Genomic DNA, 21,616 nt, shown 5'->3' on the forward strand with positions numbered 1-21,616 from the left:
GTCTTCCTCGGAAGTGGGTCATAACTGCGGACACCAGGGCGGGAGGCGGGCACTACTCACTGCGCGACCCCCGCGCCCCTCTGCGCCACCAGCGTCCTCAACACAAACACCCCGATGAGCTGAGAGCGACCTCGGCGCTCGGGGAGGGCGGGAGTGGGTGTCCAGAAACCGAGAATCCTACCAGTCGCACCTGGCCAAGGACTTTCCGGCTGGTTGTTTGGTTTGGAGGATACGATTTCCCCATTCAGCCCGGCAGGTGGGAGGGAAGCGGCCACCGTTTCTCCATTTCCTCCTCCCGCCCGCGCTCCTGGCGCTTTTCCACCTGTTGTGGGAAAGTCGAGGTGGAGCGCAAAGGGGCGATCGGAACCGGGATCGGCGCCACTCGGGCATCGCCAGGCCGGGCGGAGGAGTAGAGCGCAGGGACTGCGCGCTCCGAGCCCCGGTGCTCGGAACTTGGGGCCGGCCGTTTCGGGCTCCGCCGAGCGGGCCGGGGAGGGTATCGCAGGCGCCCTGCGAAAGCCCACCACCATGGTTTGCCGCCCCCCGTCCGCTTCCGAGGGACCTCTGCCTGCCCCCGCCACGCAGTCACCTGTTTCACTCTGCACAGCGCCATCGCCGGTCCTGTGGCTGTTGCCGCCAGCTCCTAGCTCCGCCATGGTGCTCCGATGACGCGTCCCGAGAGCCGCTCCGCCCTCTTCCTCGGCTTTGCTCCCGCCGGCCCCCGCCTCTGGGGCCCGCAGCTCAGACAGGTGAGAGCGGTCACGGGAGGGAGGAGGGCGGGAGCGCAGGGGAGCCGGAGCAGCCTGGGTCCGGGCGCGCCCTCTAGCGGGCAGGTGCGGCGTGGCAGCCGCCCCAACTGACGCCGCTGGGTCTTGGCTGCAAGAGCTTCCGGCGGAGCCAGGCTTCTCGGCCCAGTGGAGTTTCTGGCCACCGCAGCAGACCAGTATCCACTTCGCAAGGTCTGGGGTGGGGTCGGTGGCGCTTGGTGGCTCTAGGGCCTGGGACTGGGGAGGACAGAAAACCAGTCCATTTGAGACGAGGACATCGGGACGTTCTGTTCACTGTGAACTCTAAAGCGGCCAAGTCTGTTTTGAAGTTCACGGTGACGATCAAAAGGAGTATGATGCCACGTGTAAAGCTGGAGTACACAGACGGGATTCCAAGGCGGGATCTGGTCTTGATCTGCTTTTTTAGGATGCCATTCCTGGTGACAAATCTTTTCGCCAGGCTCCGTAACTGATGAGCCCCAGGGCACACGAGTTAGTGAAACTTGTGCCCAATGATGGGCTTTTATTCTTAGTTCCCCATTAGTGACTACCTTGTGACTTACAGCTTGTTCAGGAAGACCGGGGAGGGGGATTAAGGCAATAGGCAATTTCTTTCCTTTCCCTCTCCTCCCTCCCTCCCTCCCTCCCTCCCTCCCTTCCTTCCTTCCTTCCTTCCTTCCTTCCTTCCTTCCTTCCTTCCTTCCTTTTCTTTCTCTTTTTCTTTAAAGAAACAGACTATTAGCTCAGAAGATAACAATTTCTGCTTCAACAGAGAAGTAAAGAATAAGCAACAAAATGCATTTAGCCTGCATAAATGGAAACATAAGAAACAAAAGTGCAGTCACTCCTACAGTCACTCCTACAGTCTGGGTTGGCTGAACATAACCAGCGAGTTCCCAGCAGTTTGAAACCCTCTCAAATACTTAAGCAGCATCTATTGGGCGCCCAAGAGTGTCTAAGAAGTGCTAGATTTAGGGTGACTACCCTTTCATGAAACACCTGCCATTCTGAGCCCAGGAGTGGATTGTTTTTATTTGGTTTACTGGTTCACTGACTACCTGGGTAGAGGTTTTGATTAGGAGACACTTTGCTATGGTATACTAAAGGTTTTTCCCGTAGTGCCATTTCTATAGTGTATTAGGCAAACTGATCAGGTTCAAATCACTCTTATCAGACTTCTAATCAATAAAAATAAAGCACCAGATAGGAGAAGGTAGTTTTAAACCTCAGCTTGGGCCCAAGCAAAGGTATTTTTTTACTCTATTGTCATGAGAGTGTAAGACACTACCTTGAACATTAGAAAGACTCTTAGCTGAATTTGGAGGGGTGAACTCTGGAAGAACCTTGGAAAGGTGAAGTGATTTGTCTTCAACCTTCTGATTTACTACCTACTTAAGTAAACCAATGAATACTGTCTTTGACCTTCTCCTCCAAAAATTACCTTAAGACTTATTGGTGTTTATTTTTCTATGTGCGTATTTTTGTTTGGTGTGTGCTTATCCCTCCTCCCATTCTTTTGGTCACTTATGTTTTAGTCTGTCACCAGTTACACAGAAGTAAGTGCAGTAAGAAGCACACCGCTATCCTGCCCTTAGGATGTGTACAGGCTATGCATTCCAAATTTAATGCGGTGTCTGTAACAGCATGGACATGAAAATGCAGGAATGGATGACATCTGTTAAATGTCATACACCACCAAGTTGTACTGTGTTGTACTTTACTTAGAACACGGAAGCCATCTGTCCTGAGCTCCGACATCCATCTCAAAATCTCTCGGATTCATCACAGTTCATTCCCCTTTCCATGGGTAGGAGCTGGACCTCCTAATGCCATCTGCTCCCCTCCTGCCTCCTTTGAAACCTCATCCTTTCTTCTCCCTGCTCCCCAAATGCTTCCCCATTCAGCGATTCTACCCCAACAAACACATTCAGGACTCTTGGATTCTGAAAAGTTTCTTCCCTTGACTTCCTATCCTCCCAAATCTTGTCTATTTTGTTCACCAAATTTAATGAGTGTGTGGACTCTGGTCCCATTATTGTCTTATTATCTCTGTTTAACCAGCTGTCATCTCTCTTGCCTGTCAATAAAAACTTTCTAGGGCGTGAAATCAAATGATCTATTATTAATTTTTAATCTGTCATTCTCCTAGATTTTCTATAGTGCTCCATCCTCTGATTGCTTTCCTCTTGGCTTGGTTTTTCTCATTTCTTTGTGGCCGGTCCTTTTTCCCCTTTAGTCACTGGAACTTCTCCTCCTTTCCCAAACCATTCCCAAATCTTTCTCCTCCCCAAATTTTAGGCCACAAACTTTCTATCTCTCACAACTCTCATTTACTATTATTTCCCTCCAGGTTGAGCCCTAGATCCAGAATATATACCCTTGACCTCGGTCCTCACTGCTACCAGTAAGTTCTCAATGGTCTCTGTACATTTCTATCATTGATTCATCCTGCCATTGATTCAGCCTGTCTCAAACCTGCTCCCTCTCCAAACTTGCCTCTTTTTGAATTCTTCTCTTACATAAACTCAACATCTAGCCTTTCCTTCCATCCTCACTGCCCAAATCACAGTTCCCAAATCTTGTCACTTTTACTCTTACCCTCTCCATTCCTATTGCTCTAACTCCTACCAGTCCCTTCTTCATATCTAAAACACTGTGTTAGTGTTCCCTCTAATTTACCCAATGTAATTTCACCAGATTCATCTTTTCACACACCACTACTTTACATACACCCCTTGCTCAAAAACCTTAATTACTCATTTCTACATAATTAAATATACTCCCTGATCACCTCCCAATCACATGCAACTGTATTCCATTTTCCACTTTTCATCTTTACAATTTGTATTTCCAGCCAAATATGAGTTAAAATGGGTAAACATTTTTGTGAATGTACTTTAAAATTGTTTACTTTCTCAGAACACTTCACAGATCCCTGCTTTCTGCCTTCGTTCTCAGTGTCCTGTGTCCTGATTGGTTTCCCTGATTCTGACTGACTTAGCAGTTCTTTCCCTCCAAGGCCCAGGGTGAGGTCTCCCTCCTCAGTGAAGCCTGTTCCACCTGTCCAGGCTTCCAGCAAGCTTGTCCCTGAACCTCTCCAGGAGCTTCTGGGCTCATGCTCCATCCAGCCTTTAACATAGGCTAGGTATGATTTGTAATTGTATATTTGTCTCTTGAATCTGATAGGAATTATTGGTGGCAGGAACTTTGTCTTCTATTTCCCTGTACGGTGTCCATTAAGCCTGGAGCCATCAATTATTTTGTTTACAAATAGCAGGTGTCCTTGAAGACACAATATGTTGCCTTGCATTCTGAATTTAGTGGGTTTCACATATATCTCCCCTGCTGCTACAGTGCCTCACGGATAGTAGGTTCACAAGTCCTCACTGCCAACTGTTCTATGTGATGGTTTAGGTATGAACGAAACAAAATATGCCATGATAAGGATTCAGAGAAAGAGATCAAAACATGGTTAAAAAGAAACACTGGATCTACTCTTCCTGGCAAATTCCGGCTTTGTTTCTTTTACAAGACTGTGGCCACCACCCATGTGTGTCACTGTTCTGTGACCAATCATCTTTGCAGGCTCAGCTCTGGACCTTCACTTTTCTGGGGAGCCTTTCTTGATCCCCCCTGGCAGTCAGATGAACTATAGCACCTACTGTGTGTACTGCTGTTTCTGCTTAGGCTGGATTCCACCACTGATAGTGAACTTCAGGGCCAAGAACTGTGTCTGGTTTGTGCACCACAAGACATAGTATGTAGTAACTACTTTTGAATGAATGATAAATGGTAACAACAGTAGGCAAGAGCTGAATGCTTAGTATCTGCTAAGCATTGCAGTAAGCACCTCACCTGCACTGTTATATTTAAATCTTACAACTATGAAGAAGATAGGTTGTTTTCCCCATTTCAGATGAGCAAAACAGACTTGGGGAGGTTAATTAATCTGCCCAAGGTCAAAAGGTTACAGGATAGTTTTGCTCCAGGACTCTGTGTTTAGGCTTTTACTATGCTAAATGAACAACGAAGGTAACCATCTTACTACCCCCCCTATGGAAAGGGGCTCTCCATTGATCTCTCTGGGTACCACCTGGAATAAGAAGGTGTGGCTTGATAGTGTTAACTCACCTGTAGAGCTTTGCAAAGGATCTCTGGTCCCTACCCCAGACCAATAAAAAAAAGTTTCTCTGAGGTGGTGGCATCAATATCTTTAAAAAAGCATCCAGGTCACTTTAATGTGAAGCTGGGTATAGAACCACTGGCCTAGGTTCACACCAAGACCTTTCTAGTGAAACCTTTCAGGAAAGTTAGGCCATAATGGCACTCCCTTCTTTTGTGACTAGGACCCAAAATGATTATCTGGGAATGTATTATGAACCATGGAGGAACAGAGGAACATTTGATCACAAAGATAGTTTCGGGTAAAGATCCCCCCCAAAAGACTGTACCATTAGAGTTGGTTAAACATGGGTAGCTTGATTCTATATATGGTCTAAAAGAAGCATTTATCCGTGACTACTGGGGAGATGAACTGTGGCTTAATAAAGAAGTTCCCCTGTATTTCAGTATGAATGAAGTGACATGTTGATTTACTCTTCACCTCCTTCGAAATTTCCCCGCAGGATTGGGAAGTAAAAACACAACAAAAAAGATGCAGCTGTGTTGTAGCAGATGTCAAATGGCAAAATACTGGGGAGCACTTTCTGGATCATCTAATGCCATATATCGCACCTGGATTTTCACACAGAAATAAAGATGCCTCCTGTTTTATCAAAGAGTGTTACACATGGGTCAAGTGAGCAGCTCTGTATTATTTTTATCTTGCATAATAAAGTTTCCTTTACAGTCAAGAAATTTTATCCATCTAGGACCTTCAGAGTTCATCCTATTAATACGGGCAGGCTTATAAAATATAATATTCAGCTTAAAATATTTCCCTCAATATAAGAACTAAAACTGAGGTGATAGAAAACACAGTGTTCTGCTCGGGACGCCCTTTGAGATACAGTCGTTCAAGGTAGCTCAGGGCCTTGAGAAAAATGCACTGACCTTTTATTTTCTGTCTCCTGTGCCCTCTCTCTTAGCACCCTGTCACACTGCGGAAGAACTTGGTTATCAGTTGTTCTTCGAATACTTGGATAGAAGACAGATTCTTTTTAATGTTACAGCTGAAGAAACAACTAGAAATTTGACACTGATTGAGCTAGTTTGTGAAAACAAAATGAGACTTCTTAGAATTTACCAAAACAGTATGTTGAGAGTCTTTTTTCCCTTTTAGAGTACATATGACACAATGGATAGCTTTAGAACAAGCTAACTTTACTATGATTCAGGCATGTGCAACTGGTACAGTTCAGTAGTTAACAAAAATGACGCAAACCACGGTACTCTAGGCCAGAAACTTAAGTTACAAAATACAGTCAATATTACACTGAACATAGATAAGTAAAAACCACTGCTCTCAGATTTTGCATATTTAAAAAACATAAACTATACAATAATTGAAATTATGCATTTCTACTCAGATTATTAGGGCATATTACAAACACACATAAGCCTAAAAAGTTGTGGTCACATTTTGGTTTTGTTCCAGTGATGCACAATCACATGAAATGTTACATCCGTTTTGTGTGAAATAAACATTTGGCTGAAGTGCAGTAGCTGCTGACTTCAAAATATTTCTATTAAAATATTTAGAGTAAAATAATCCCAAACATCCTAGTGTTCGGGATTATTTTCAGTCCTTAAAAAGAGTCCTTATGAATTATAGAAACAGAAACATTTAGGAAATTTCAGTGTGTTTTGTCTTTTTTTTTTTTTTTAACACAAGTAAACAAATACTGGATTTAAAGTGCAGCTTCTTTCTCTTCTCCCTTGGATTCTTCCTCCCTTAAGATCAGTTCTGTTAATTGTTAGAATCTCCAGGGAAGGTTGGAAACAAATTGAGTGACAGTCAAGACTGTTTGTCTCTCTGTTTGTCTCGAAAGTCAGTGATGGCCTTCCACAGTGTGCAGAGCATCCCTCCTCTGTCAAAGACACAAGAACATGGTGAAGAGAACACTTCATCTTAAACATTGCCCTTGAATAGAAAAGTGGCTGCTTAGCTTTCAACTGCTTGGATCAGAACGTGAAAATGCCAAAGTCTTATTAATCATTATGTGTTCTTTCTGTATATACTTTCTCATCATCCCTCCATGCCTTTCCTTTCCACCCTCACAACCCACCAGGTCCCAAAGCAAAACAGATCTTCAGTACTTCTGAAATGCCTTTATAGAGGCCAGTGTGAAAAAGTTATGTATATGCTTGGCCAGATGGAAAAAAATAATTATTATAGCAAACTGTATCAGATTATACCAGGTATTTGGAAAGCAAATCAATATCCCAACCTAATTCCAAGTATGGCACAATTTGTTTGAAATTAGGGTATTTGTTTAAGGCAGCTTTAGAATAACTGTACGGTCTTAGTCCAATATAATATCAAAAATATTATTCCAGTTGATTTGCCTTTACTAATATGGAAATATTGGTTATTAGAGTTCTCAGTAATAGTCTGATCCAACCAACTCAGGTTACTCAGAGCAGCTGAGAACCAGAGAGGTTGTCGGCCAAGACTGCTGAGCTGGCTAGGGCTGCTAGGGACCCAGGCAGGGCAGGGACCCAGACTTTTTTTTTTTTTTAAGATTTTATTTATTTTCAGAGAGAAGGGAGGGGGTGAGAAAGAGAGGAAGAGAAACATCAATTGGTTGCCTCTCGCACACCCCCAACTGGGGACCTGGCCTGCAACCCAGGCATCTGCCCTGACAGGCGACATTTCGGTTCACAGGCCCTGGCGCTCAGTCCACTGAGCCCCACCAGCCAGGGAACCCAGACTTCCTGATCTCCGCCCAGTGCTCTTGCCATCATGACAAATGAACAGAAACAAAAGTGGTACCTTAGCCTCAGGCATTTTAAGTCATCGCGTGTAACATAGTAGAGAACATCCACTAGTGAATAATCCTCAGCCAAAAACTGTGGAGCAAGTAAAATATGCATAAAAGTTAGAAATCTTACACACCTTTAACAGCAAATTCTATCTACAATGTAAACACTGACAATGATTAAAATAAATCTAAAAGGAAACCCACTAAAACATAATCTCGAATTATTAGGTGGAAGTTCCCTCCTATTACAAAATAATTAAGGGATACACCCATGATTTCCAAATGCATAAAGAGTTTAAGCAACACAAAATTTTTAAGTGGTCTTATGAATAGATTGGACTCACTCATAATTGCATCTGCTGCTCATAAAATAACGTTTGCCTTTAAGAGGTTTGGTGCTGTGTAGCTTATTTTTCTCAAGCAGATAAGAAGTGTTCTTGAAAAGGTATTGCTTACACTTAATTTCTGAAATTATTTTTTGTATCTCATGTAAGGTACTTTCAAATAATTATTAGAAAATCAGAGTCCTGAATTTAAATTGAAGCTATTTTAATTCTAAAAAAAGGGCAATAATTTAGAGGATTATCAGTTATTCCTTAATTGTGATTTGAGTCTCAGTTTGAGGTATATTTTGGAGAACTAGGTCACATGCCTTATTTTTCATAGGCAAGAAAGTCGTTTAAATGTATGTAGCAGTAAATTGTTAGATGCAGATTTCTAAGGGGACCCTACATTTTAATGGTCCAATAAATCATCATCAAGTCCAAAAAAAAAAAAAAAAAAGACATCTTTATTCTTACTTTTAAATTTTAAATGTAAAACCGAAGTTTAAAATTTTATATTTAAAAAAGTTACTTTAACATTTAAATATAAAACTGAAATCAATGTAATACTGTATTAAGAAGCCCTTTCTATAAAATAATAAAAATAACCTCTTACTGTGTGTATATGTGTACACATATATGTAATCTTAAAACATAAACAATTGCTATTCATGCTGATTACAAACATCTGTAAGGAACAGAGAAGAATTAGGCTATTATAGATATAATATGGTTTATATAGAAAGTGTTCCTGCTGTAAGTTCACTTATTAGATCTATTTTAGTAAATATTAATAAAGAGCCACTGCCAAGTGGAGTCTAACAATGTTGCAAGGGAATTAAAAAGTTAACGAACAGAAGAGATCATTAGAAACAGAAAACCTTTTTATTTTAGTTCTGTCTTGCTTTTTCCACTTTTATTTTCAATTCAGAAATACAAAAATGCTTGGGGGTCCTGGCCACAGAGGCGGTTGTCTTTGTACATCCTACATCCCGATGCTAGAAAGTCTTCCCGTTCCTGTCTGCCCGCCCAGAACACACCCACAGATGGCCTGATCATTGCTCCATATTCTGTCAGGCTTTATTCAGCTCATTCACCATCTTCTCCAAGAACCTTCCCCAACCTCTCCCTCCCTGTCACCTAACACTTGTCAACCTTGCCTTCACAGAATTCATATGGGCATAATTATACTTTTATCTGTGGATTTATTTGATTAGTGTCTGCCTACCCTAGTCTGTAAGCCTCAGGAGGGTCTGAGTTGCTCACCAGCGTGTCCCCGGTGCCTAGCACACAGTGGGGGCTCAACATTATGAAGTGAAAGAAGGCTTGTCCCACAGACAGCTTTCTTTACCTGACTTATAGTGTCTTCGTCAGCTCCATTCTCTCTGAGCCAGTCAGTAAGTTCAGTGTCTTTGGTATTTGTGCCAGAAGAGAAGTGATGCTCGGGCAATCCAGGAACGCCTTGAAGAGAATTGGGGGGAGGGGAGAACATGCTTAGCTGCACCTCAGAAAGGTCATCTGACACCCCCCGTCAACAGACATTTATTAATACTTTAAAAGGTTTTGCTCTAATACTTAATAGAGACAATTAAGATTGGCAGTATGAACTATAAATAAAATGTGTCAAGAGTGCTTAATCTACCAGTAAATGGAGAGTCAGAAGCAATAATATAATGATACTTCCACCTTTTACTTTCATTTCAATTTTACAGTTTCTTACACTATGCTTGGTGTACTAAAATTGTAGTATGTGTTTTTCATACAACAAAGACCAGTATAATTAGCAGAGAACCAGAAAATTATAATAATTTTTTCTATTTACCATAATATGAAAAAAACTAGAATACACACAATACAAATGCAAAAAATGACAAAAACAGTATAATTCTATTCCAGTAATCTCATTGTGAAATCTTTAAAAAGAAATAAAGACATAAAAGTGGAGATCCCTATTTACCTCAATAATATATGATCTTGGGAAAAGATGACTATGAATCACCTTATTTTTACTGCCCTTATAAGAAATGATGGTTTGCTACAATTACGAGTTGGATATTTTTAAAAAGCAATTTCTGTTTGTATGTAGTTGTGATACAAGTAACAGATACCAACTGAGCCATGAAATAAAACTGCTTATTGGCTTTCTCAGCTTTTTGTGGCAGCCTGGTTGAACAGTTTTAAAGTTTTCTGCTTATTCACCTATTGGTTGGGACTTAAACTTCAGGTGTTTGATTTCTCGGTCTTTTTCTTCAATAGCATGATGAAGGAGTGCTTGTAATTCTTTCTCTTTCTGAATCAATGCTTCCAGTAACCTGCAGAAGAAAACTGTATTGGTTGACAAAAAAATAAAGCTGGGGTAGCCAGAGTGACCTTCTAGACGTGGGCTTCTCAAACTACAGTGGGCACAGACACTGGGGATTTCAGTGACATGCGGATTCTGGTCTAGCGGCTCTTGGGGGAGGTCTGAGATTCTGCATTTCTGAGGAGCTCCCAGGTGATAATCCTATTGCTCGTTCACAGACGCCACGTTGAGTAGCAAAGCTCTAGAAGAGTGTGCTTCCAGATGAGAATTCAAAACCTTCATCCCAAACTGTCTGCTAAAATCTTCAGAGATGTTCTACCATTTCTTTTTATGACCATAAATGGCTATATATATACACACACAGAGACCTGTATTTTACATGTATGGCCCCTTATAAAAATGTTGGTCAATGTTAGGGATAAAGAGGCCAGTGACTGACAAACCAGTAGGAGATAATTAACAGATGAGTCATGGAAAAGGGGCGAGGAAATGACATTCCGCAGCTCCTCACACATATCTCTGGGATCAAAAGGAGGAAGACTGCCATCACCAAACACAGAGAAATGGGAAGATATAGCTAGATAACTTCGCAAATAAGTTGGAGATAGACCTATAACTAGATTACCCTTAGTTAATCACACCCTGAGTTAAGTAGTTAATTACATTAAATTGTGAACGTGGACTAACCAGTAATGGAGAGACTGGGGAGAAGGAGAGGAGAAAGGGAGCTAATTGCGTTAGGGAGAGGGAACTAATCACATTACTGTAAAACCAGTTTTCTTTGTCTACTTTGCGTGCATGCCCCTGGCTGGCTGTGCGCCCGACTCTGCAGACTCTTGAATAAACACCTTGCTTTGCTGCTCAAGTCTTGTGTCTCAGTGTTTTATTGAGAGCATTTATCACAGTCAATATGGATAATAATCAATGCAAAGCAGAAAGGTACTCATTTTTTTAAACTATGAAATCTTGAGAACTATAGGTGAAGTTGCCTATAGTATCTGGCTCACGATTCAATAAATATTACTGGTTGCTGGGACCATTGTGGCTGTTACTATTATTCATTCCTCTCCCTTCTAAGGGGACAGTGGCGTGAGTAAAAGGATAGCTGTGTTCCTGGTACACTCAATTCCTAGTTGGCATTTGACACACTTTCCAAAGAAACAAAGAGAAACTAAGGTATCCTTTATACAGTGGTCCTTACCCATGAAAGGTTCACCATGCAACTGAGAGCCAGCTGCTAACCTATTTGCCATTTCTAATACTGTTCTGTGTAAAAACATTCCAAATTATGAAGAGAGATGCTCTGATTTTTTTTTTTTTTTTTTTTTAGAAAACTATCTTTGAGTAATTTGGATTTGGAATTATAAATTAAGATATGTAATTATTCATAAGATTATCAAGATAAACTGTTGCATACCCTACAGCTCTTAGAAAACTGTATCTGTTTCATTTTTGAGTATTGATAGATTGAATTCAGGACCAGATTCCATTCCAAAAGTTTGTTTCTGTATCAGCTAACAGATCCTGAAAGGCAGCCAAGGGCAACTGAAGGACAGCTCTGGGGTATCCCTGGCTCAGCTGTGTGCTTCCTGGGCTAACTTTGACAGATTACTTCTGGCCTTGGGGCCTCAGTTTTCTCATTTGTAAAAAGGTGACAGGAAAATTTCCTGAAGAATTACTGTGAGCTTTAAATAAGACAATGTAGCTCTAGTGCTTGGCCTTTAATAAGAGCTATTCTATTCCCTGCTGCAGCCTTGGGCCCTGGAAAAGAACCCCCCCCTGCTCCACCCCCACCCCCCACGGGACAGAGATGTGTGGTCCTCAGGTAGGAGAAAGGATCATTGTAGAATGGGCCACAGAGGCAAGATAAGAGGGAAGCACAAGGAGAGGCAGCCAGAGAAGGAGATTTGAGAGCAAGACAGGCTATTTAAAGACAACCTCAGTAAGCAGGGCACGATGAGGTGGATTAAAGAACTGGAAGCTGAGGATTAAGGAAGGTTTTTTGTCTACTCCAACAGGAATGATATTCAAAGAAATGCATAGACAGCTCAGTATGAACTTTTAACTTGGCAATTATTTGGTCTGGTATATATTTTTGTCTTCCTTGCTAATCTACATGTGTGAAATAGTGATGAAATGAGGTGCAGAGCAAGGGGACCCCGAAATAGGAGATAATCTCCCCCAGCCCTTGGTTGGGGGGAAGGGGAAAAGTAGATGTTACAGTTTAAGATACTTTTCATAACAACGGTAACTCAGATGGGCTGAGAAGGAAAAGGCTATATTTAATTTAGGAGAGGTGGGTTCTATTGACATAAGCCAGGGTGTGTATATAGAAGGTTTTAGGACCAGAGAAGCAAATATACCAGCTCGTGGGTAAATAAAGTAGATTTACTGTCTGTATAATTCTGACTGGAAGCCATGGGCAGAGTGCGGTGGGGTGGCTGAACCAAAACAGTAAGGAGTGAACTTTCCCCTCCAGAGATCAGAGAGGAGTATAAAAAAGCAACTCCATTCAGGACTGGATGACAGACAATCAACTAAAGAGAAGTGACTGAAGCGAACACCTCCTGTAATGGACGGAGCATCATAAGTGGTCTATTACTCGAGAAGAGAAGGAAATGAGGGACACCAAGATTTAGATGGACATCTCAAAGGAGCAGAGACTCTAATTCTTTTCTGCTAAGCAGTAGGGATAGCAAGTTAAGGGCTGGATTTTAAAGGGCAAGATTGGGATATGGAAGTCAGAAAGCCACTTTCAGTTTATTCAGAAAGATATCTGTATGCAAATCACAGAAGATATGTGTGCAGCTGCTTAAACATGCAACCAAAATTCATATTCTTGAATATAGGATGAGCTCTGTACTACTTGTACTGAGCTTTATATTCAAACTTAACCTTAGAAACCTAAACTTATGACTAGAAATAAATGTCTTTACCTTCCTGGTGAACAATTAGAACTGTCAACTAAGGTTTCTAAATATTTGAACAACCTTTATTCATTTACTCCAAAAAAAAAAAAAAAAAAAAGTTTCACTGTAAACCCAGAGTCATAAAGTCAGTTTCCCGCATGTCAACGGTAGCCAGCACAGGAAGCTATAAATCATAAAGATTCAGACCTTGAACTGGGCCAACATCTGTGAAGAACAGGAAATATTTACTGTTCACTAATAACTTGATTGTGTAAGTTCTTAAGTTACTGAACTCTCAAAGAAAACATAAACTCCAGATATGACACAGCATATTAAAAATAAAATAGAATCATAAATGGTCAATGGAGCATCACTTAAAGCTTTAGCACTATTAATTTTATCTCCTAGAAAACAGAGAGCTTCCACTCCTGAAAGAACTTGATATTCCAAATCATGGGCTTTCAAGAACACGGGCTTTCTGTCTGCCTTTCAATGTGTTGGACGGTACATGCTGCTCTGACTTTGTCCAAGACAATCTATGATGTTACACCAAATAGACTCCGAAAGTCTCAGTGCACTTGGAGATAAAGCAGTGATCAAGGAAAAGGTGCTGCAGGCTTGAATTAGTAGAAACAGAAAAAAATGTATTCAACTAAAGGAATTAAGATAAGTGTCTCTCTCTCTTTTTTTTTACAAAGGCTTTAAATGGAATAAAGGAATCATATTTTGTATTTTCTATGGGCCACACTTTAAAGTTGACCCAAATCACATGCCCTTATAAAAAAGCCAGGGAAAAGAAACTTACCCATGTCAGAATAGGACTTACCTATTAGTTTCTATTTTCATTCTTCCAAGCTGTACATTCAGTGATCGGTGAGCACTCTGGGAATTGTGGGAAACAGTAGAACTGAGCGTGCTCACCCCGGAGGTAGCCACAGCATCTTCAATGATGGCATGAGGTCTTCGGGCAATTCGATTTAAAGGCTGTTCCTCACGGTCATCTTCTGCATCCAGGTCTTCTTGATCTGCAGTATCACTTTCAGATGCAAGGCCAAAATGTGGCCTCAGTTCTGTCAAACAAAATATCAACAACAATGTTAATAAAACATGACTGATTGCCTTAATTAAGACATGAATGTCATCTACCCTGCTGTCAAGAAGATTTGTATTCCAAACTGCTTTCCCAAAAGGGAGGATGGATTTCTGTGCATTAATTCAGGTTTGTTCTGCCAGTGAATTTGCAAAATTCACTAGATATATAAACTCAATGATCTAATTCAAACAGAAGAAATATTCACCCTGCACATAAGATACATGATAAAATCAGAAAGGCAATTATATAAAAACTTGTTAAGAATATAAAAATTTGTTTATACAAGTCGAATTCATTTTTTACATTTTATAACATCTGGCAATTATTAACTTGAAATTGAGGAAACAGATACAGAGAGGTTATATTTAAAAAAGTACATAGAATGCTTTTTGCCTATAATAGTCACAATCTAAGGTGACGGGAGGGGCTACTGAAAATGCCACATGTGCTTATACTCACTTTAGTAAGATTGCTTTTTGGCGTGTGTCCTAACCATTAAAATTTAAAATGCAAAAATTACAACTTAAACATACTATTAAGACATGAGTTCATTTGCATGTCACTTCACAACTTGGATGATCTCCTCCCATAGAAAAAAATGGTAAATTGTGATTACATTGTCAAAATGTTCCAGAGAAAGGAATGACATTCATAATTTCAGTGAAATTAGACTGGCCGAAATTCTGGATCTTGACTCCCTATGCTCTGGCCCATGGAACTTTTACTGGATCACAGAACCCACTGAGAATCTAGGAAAGCCACGGAGATTCTCCCCCAAGAAAAGCACATTCATACACATTTTGCCTAGATTTCCTGAGGGCTCACAGAGAGCCTGAAGCCTGTCCCAAGAGTCCATGAACAGATAAAGAGCCCGTGAGTGCGGAACAGGGGTGAAGAGGGAGCCACTCTGGCAAGGCAACCAAGGACTCAGAGGTCGCCAAACCCTTTAAGTAACTTTCTTTCCTGACCTTACTGGACACATGTGTGTGGGCTGCTGCTTCTCTTCTTCATAGCCGCTTTGCCTACTATCTGCCTTTAAAAGCTAGAACCTGGAATTCTACTCTTCACTTTTTTATGTTTCTACTTTGTATGGGTGAGCTCATTAAAATCTATGAAGGTTAAATACTTGTAATGTCAGAATAACAAACTATTTTTCTAGCCCTGATTCTGTCACATACAATACCTCCTTGATAGTCCCGTTGGGCAGGAACTTCAACAATAAAAAAGGAAGTTATCTTTTTTCATAAGGAAAACCAAGAGTGACTTTCTTAGGGGCAAGTTTAGGTAATCCTTGCTTCCTTTATCTCTCTCTCTTCTTTTTTTTAAAATTTTTTTGGGGGTAAAAAGTGCATGGCATAAATTATCATTTTGACCATTTCTTTCTTTCTTTTTAAAAATGTTTTTATTTATTTATTTGTTTACTTATTTTTAGAGAGGGGAAAGGGGAGAGGGAGAGCAACATCACTGTGTGGTTGCCTCTTACTTGTGCCCCCAACTGGGGACCTGACGTGCAACCTAGTAATGTGCCCTGACTGGGAATCGAATCAGTGACACTTGGCTCGCAGGCTGACGCTCAATCCACTGAGCCACAGCAGCCAGGGCTTTGACCATTTCTAAGTGTACAAATTATAGTGTTAGGTATATGTACACTGTCGTTCAACCAATCTCCAGAATTTTTTATAAGCCTCTCAAAAAATATTGGTAGAATGGAAGAGTTATCCTGCTAGGATTATTTGTATTTAGAACAGAACAAAATAATAAATATATTTTACTTAAAAATAATTTTACAAAGTACAATTCTAGGTTAAATTACAATATTAGACTTTTTAAATTTTTCTAAAATTATTCTTAAATTTCTTTTATGGTCTCTAATCTGAAAATTTAAAAACAATTAAAAAGTTTTATTGTCCTGTTAACTATAATCTAATGTTTTGGGAGAAAAAAATTCTGATATTTATTATTATATTAAATATCCCCTTACATATCCCTAACTCTGCACACTTTAAATTATCATAAGTTATCTTTTCATGTACGACTAAAAAATTCTCTCAGTTTGAAGAAAGTAGAAAATTGTAAGCAAATGTAATACTTTGTTATTTTGGTCTTTCATGGTGGCTCCCTAAGGACACATCATCAAGCCACACATTGTATTGTAAAATATCCACCTGGTCCTTGTCCCCAGAGATAACAATCTAAAGGAAAGCTAGGGTGACTATACAAAAGAGCCCTATGAGCATGTACAAAAATAACATGAAATTATAAATTAATACAGCCAAAATATCTTAGACAGTCTCAGGTATAGACCTAACTATACATATAGTTCACATGGGCATGTATTAAGAGTGCTAAGGGTGAAATAAGGCACATTTGCAATAATGAAAGCCAGTGGTGATTTGCTCACTGAAGGATCTGCAGAGGGAGAAGGACCTAAGCAGGGTCTGGAGGAGGGGAGAGAAAGAGGGAGAGGCGTTTGAGAGAAGAAAGCTCACATGGTAGCCCAGAGGCCTCTGAGAAGACTGAAAAGCAGAGTGGACTATCAGGAGAGAGCCAAGTGTCAGGAGAAAGGCAGGGACTTGCGGGGGCCTGTAATGAGTGGACAGTGATACACCATGTATGGGAAACTAGAGCCACTATGTATTTCCTGAACAGCAAGATGGGATTAAGCCATAGTACTATGCACACCTTCCTACCCCACCTGCAACCCACTGGTTATTTCCTCAATGGAAAATAACTAGACCAAGCTGCTTTAACACAGGATATTTATGATCCCAAGTGAAATCATAACACTTGTCAGTGCACAGGTACAATACCTGCATTAAGCTCCACCTATGGTATAGAATGCCAGTCATTTAACATTAATGTCGACAAGGGGCACATGCCTGATTCAGCTTAACAACATAGTAATACCAAGTGTTTTAGCAGTTTTTAAAATTATTGTTAATGTAGGAAGTATGTCTACATGATCGGTTCTCTCTGCCTAAGCATGGCCAACATGGTCCTTAAGCTCAGCATTTCTCCATCTGGTCCCCCACCACCAGCCTGCACTTGAGGGGTAACAACAGACACTTAATGTTGCCAGACATCTTAGGAATGATTCTTGATGACAAGTGAGAAAACAGCCTGAGAAAAAAACTCTTGAGGGGCTTGTACTGTTCTCTCTGTTCCTCATGTTCTTGGAAGAAGGAAGATTGAGCATTTTTAAAATTTTGTACTTTTTATTTTGAAATAGAAATAACAGAAAAGTTGCAAACATAGTACAGAGACTTCCCATATGCCCTTTACCAACTTGCCCTAAACTTAACATCTTACATAGTTTTGATGCCGTCACCAAAACCAGGAAGTTAACATTGATACAATACTAGGAACTAACTTACAGACCTTATTTGAACATTACCAGTTTTCTCACTGATGGCCTTTTTCTGATTCAGGACCTTACAGCACACTTAGTGGCACTGTTTCCTAAGTCTCTTCTAACCTGTGACAGTTCCCTCATAGTTCTTTACCTCCCATGACCTCCACACTTTGCAGGAGTACTGGTCAATTATTTTGCATGATGTCTGTCATTTTTAGTTCATCAATGTCTTGTCATGATCAGGTTGAAGCTGTGCATTTTTGGCAAGAAAAGCACCAAGGTGATGCTGTGCCCTCTAAGTGCGTCAGATAACGAGGTACATGATGCTGACGTAGCTTATTACTGTGATATTTACCTTGATCGTTGGGTAAGGAAGGAGTCTGCCAGGTTCCTCCACTGTACAGTCACTGTTTTCCCTTTGTAATTATTACGTAGCTCGTGGGGAGATATTTTGAGATCATTCAAATATCCTGTCTCTCACTGTTCCTTTGCCTGGCAATCCTAGCAGCCACTGGTGGTTCTTGCCTGCAGTCATTACTACAGTGGTGTTTGCCTGGTGCTGATTTTCTATTTCCCTTATTCCTTCTACTCTTAGTAATTGGAATTGGAATTCTACTAAAACAAAGACCTGGCCCTTCTCCTCTATATATTTATTAATTCAATTACTTAGAGCAGTAGTCCCCCTGGCTGGTTTGGCTCAGTGGATTGAGCGTCGGCCTGCGAGCTAAGTGTCGCTGGTTCGATCTTCCAGTCAGGGCACATCAGAGAAGGAAAACTCTGACTCCAAAAAACCTCCGCTGCCTTGCGGCATACCTCTTCAGGGGAAAGGCTAAGGGAGTAAACCCCGACAGAAAATCCGGAGCCGGAGTCCCTAAGGCGGTTTGACGTTGTAGTCAACACCGGCAACTCCTGCGGCGCACCTGAAGCCAAGCTGTATTGACTCCGTCTTTCCCTTGGGTCCCTCAGCTGCGAAGAGAGGGGGGGTCTGCTTCATGGGCAACAGCAGACCCTCCATATCACCCTGCCCAGGCTCTGTAGCTTCAGCTTCACTGGAGAGGACACTCCAGCGTCATCGCAAGATGTCGATTCAACACGGGAGGAGACAGATACCGTGTCACTCCCGAGTCGGACTGCACAGCCATTCTCGGCGGTGCAGATAGACTCTTAAGAAGCTACACCATCGTCTCTCGAGACGGACGGCTGCCGACGACGAGAGCAGTAGGGACTCACAGATTAAATTTAGTTTATTCTATGTGCTATAATCCAATGCTGTAATTATTTTATATTGCTCAAATGGCTTTGGCTTAGACTTCTGGGGATGCCTTCAAGCTGTCTCCAGTGTCCTTTCTTTCTTTTTTTTTTTTTTTTAATCTTTTATTAAGTGTCATTTTATTTGTAATGTCACACATGCTACATTTTACAGTTTTGAGGCTTATTTTCTCTTTGGTGATCACTTATTAAGATAATAAAGTGGGTTTACATGTTTTGGAAGTAGTTCCAAGAGACTTTGGTTAAATATTATTTGGAAGAAATATAAAGTGAAGACTTCATAGGCAGGATTATAATTCAAAAACATCATTGTCATGGCAATATAATAAAAAAGCAGTTGCTAAAAAAATGGATAAAATGGGAGATCTAAAATGAAGACATGTTTAAACAATTTCTAGATATTAGGCAAATGGTTGTTAATAAAGTCTTCTTTTTCAATTACTAATGAACATGAGTGACATCTCTTCTTCTGCCATTTTACATACATCAGCACTCATTTTCAATTTAACATGCTTCCATAGAATCAGAATTTGACATTTAATATTCTCTACTGAAAATATCCTGAGATTCTCAGCAAAGAAGGCAGCCATTCGATATAATTAAGGAAAAAACAAAACGTGTTTTCCTTAAGATCAGGAACAAGACAGGGATGACCACTCTTATTCAACATAGTACTGGAAGCCTTATCCACAGCAATCTGACATGAAGAAGAAATACATCCAAATTGGAAAGGAAAAAGTAAAACTGTCTTGATTCGCAGATGATCCAGTGTCCTTTCAATAAGCCTCCATCCTTCCTTTTGGGGGCACTTCCTTACTTTTTGGCATCACAAGTTGTTCCAGGTTCATCTCGTATTTCCCCTGCTCCAGGCCTGGAATCAAACATTTCTCTAAGGACCTCTGATTCCTTTTATTAAAGGGATGGTGACCAGAGGGGATGGGGTGAAGGAGAATGGTGGAAAGAAGGGGAAGGGACTAGTCAAAAAACATGTATGAATGACCCATGGACGTGGACAACAGGGTGGGGATTGACTGTGGGAGTGGGGAGCAGGATGGGCAGAAGGGGGCAAAAGGGTACGAATTGGGACAACTGTAATAGAATAATAAACAATAAAAAAATCTTTAAAAAAATAAAAGTAATTAAATTTATAAGTAAAAAAAAAAAAAAAAGAAATGGTGTTTAAAAACCAAGATCTTGGTCCTCTCTGCAAACAGATCTAGGAGATATATGTGCTCATGACGACCTGCTTTTGAATCTGTTGTTTTCTTTAGCATGTCTTTCAAAATTTGGTAGGTCAGTTGAAGTAATTTGTCACCTAAAAGTAATTTTTATCAGGAGAATATGGAGACAGGCATTTTAAACATAGCTTGTTTGAATCTTACTGTATGACAAAATCCTTAGGGACGTATGGAAATTTGATGAAACTGTCACATGCCTAAAATCAGTTGATCTTGTCATACAGACCCATCCATCATTACATAATGGTATACAGTACAGACTGTCTTCCCTTATCCTACGTGGAAGAGAAAAAATACCTTCTCTACGTAATTCTCCTCTAAAATTTCCACTTAAAAAAATCCTTTCAAACACTACTTTCAACTGTCATCTGAGACTCCTAGTGACCTCAGAGAAACCAATTTCACGGTGAAAAGACAAATACCTTTCCTTAGCAAACCCTTTTCATAGAGAATGTGCCTTGTTCCACACATGGGTTGGGTTAAAGCAGTTCCCGTCATGGGGACACCCAGGGGAGGAGACATGTCACCCGACCCCTCCCTAAACTCCACAGCATTTCACCTGAAATGTGATGATCAGTGTGCTCCTTAAACTTTTGTTTTGGAAGATTTTTAGGTTTACAGAAAAGTTGCAAAGATAATACAAAGAATTCCCATATACCTTCCACCCTTTCATACATCTTATATAACTATGATATATTGCACAAAACTAAGAAAGTGATCTCGTCACAATACGATTAGCTACAGACCTTATTCAGACTGCACCGGTTTCACACTGATGGTCTTTTTCAGTTCCAGGATATAATCTATTGTATTTAGGCAATCCATTTCAAAGGAAAGATATTTTTTTTTTAATTAGATTAACAGGTGCTTTACATGCTATTTAAATTATTCCAAAATATAATCCATTTCTCCTTTCCTCATTTGGGCATTCTTAATTTAGGTTACTACTGCATTTCGCTCATGGCCCATACCTACCTCTTGTACTGATACACACCTATTCCCTTTCACCCCTTGTACCTTGTGAGGTTGTAATCCCTTTATAGCATACCCCCAGCCCCATGAAGCTCACTCACACCAATGCCAGATCAGCTAAGTATTTGTTAACTTCCTTAGAGCATTACATTCATTTTACGTTAGCTTTATATTCCTTAGGTTCTCATCCAACTGCTATTCATATTTTTCAAAGCGCCTCTAGATTTTTCTAAGTTATGCTTTAATTTGTTATAATTATATGAAACGCATTTACTTATTGTTTCAACCAATAGTTTTCAGGGTTCTACTGTTCTCCAGACACTGTGCTGGATAATATGCTCAGTGCAGAACAGAATAAAACAGACACAGTCACTCTCTGGTGAGCGGAACAGCCAGCAGACAAGAAAATAAAAGTAGGTTCCGGTTGTGGCAAGTGTCTCAAATGGGGAAAAACCGTTTCCAAGGAGC

The 21,616-nt window shown here is 40.6% G+C and overlaps 2 protein-coding genes across 2 annotated transcripts in view; both read right to left on the bottom strand.

Moving 5' to 3' along the window:
- The window catches only part of MAP7 (microtubule associated protein 7), a 152,560-nt gene extending 151,858 nt beyond the window's left edge, over positions 1 to 702 (bottom strand). The window contains exon 1 of the mRNA XM_090279897.1: positions 590 to 702. Coding sequence (XP_090136023.1) covers positions 590 to 656 — 67 coding nt within the window. The 5' untranslated portion in view covers positions 657 to 702. The remainder of the gene's footprint in view (positions 1 to 589) is intronic.
- A 4,830-nt stretch (positions 703 to 5,532) lies between these two features.
- MAP3K5 (mitogen-activated protein kinase kinase kinase 5) overlaps positions 5,533 to 21,616 on the bottom strand; it is a 170,207-nt gene continuing 154,123 nt past the window's right edge. Inside the window, exons 26-30 of the mRNA XM_090279899.1 lie at positions 14,051 to 14,294; positions 10,213 to 10,325; positions 9,365 to 9,474; positions 7,702 to 7,778; positions 5,533 to 6,796 (exon numbers count right to left, since the gene is read on the bottom strand). Coding sequence (XP_090136025.1) covers positions 6,724 to 6,796; positions 7,702 to 7,778; positions 9,365 to 9,474; positions 10,213 to 10,325; positions 14,051 to 14,294 — 617 coding nt within the window. The 3' untranslated portion in view covers positions 5,533 to 6,723. The remainder of the gene's footprint in view (positions 6,797 to 7,701; positions 7,779 to 9,364; positions 9,475 to 10,212; positions 10,326 to 14,050; positions 14,295 to 21,616) is intronic.

Source organism: Furipterus horrens, unplaced genomic scaffold (assembly GCF_987537825.1).
Source record: "Furipterus horrens unplaced genomic scaffold, mFurHor1.1.pri manual_scaffold_6, whole genome shotgun sequence".
Taxonomy (NCBI): Eukaryota; Metazoa; Chordata; class Mammalia; order Chiroptera; family Furipteridae; genus Furipterus; species Furipterus horrens.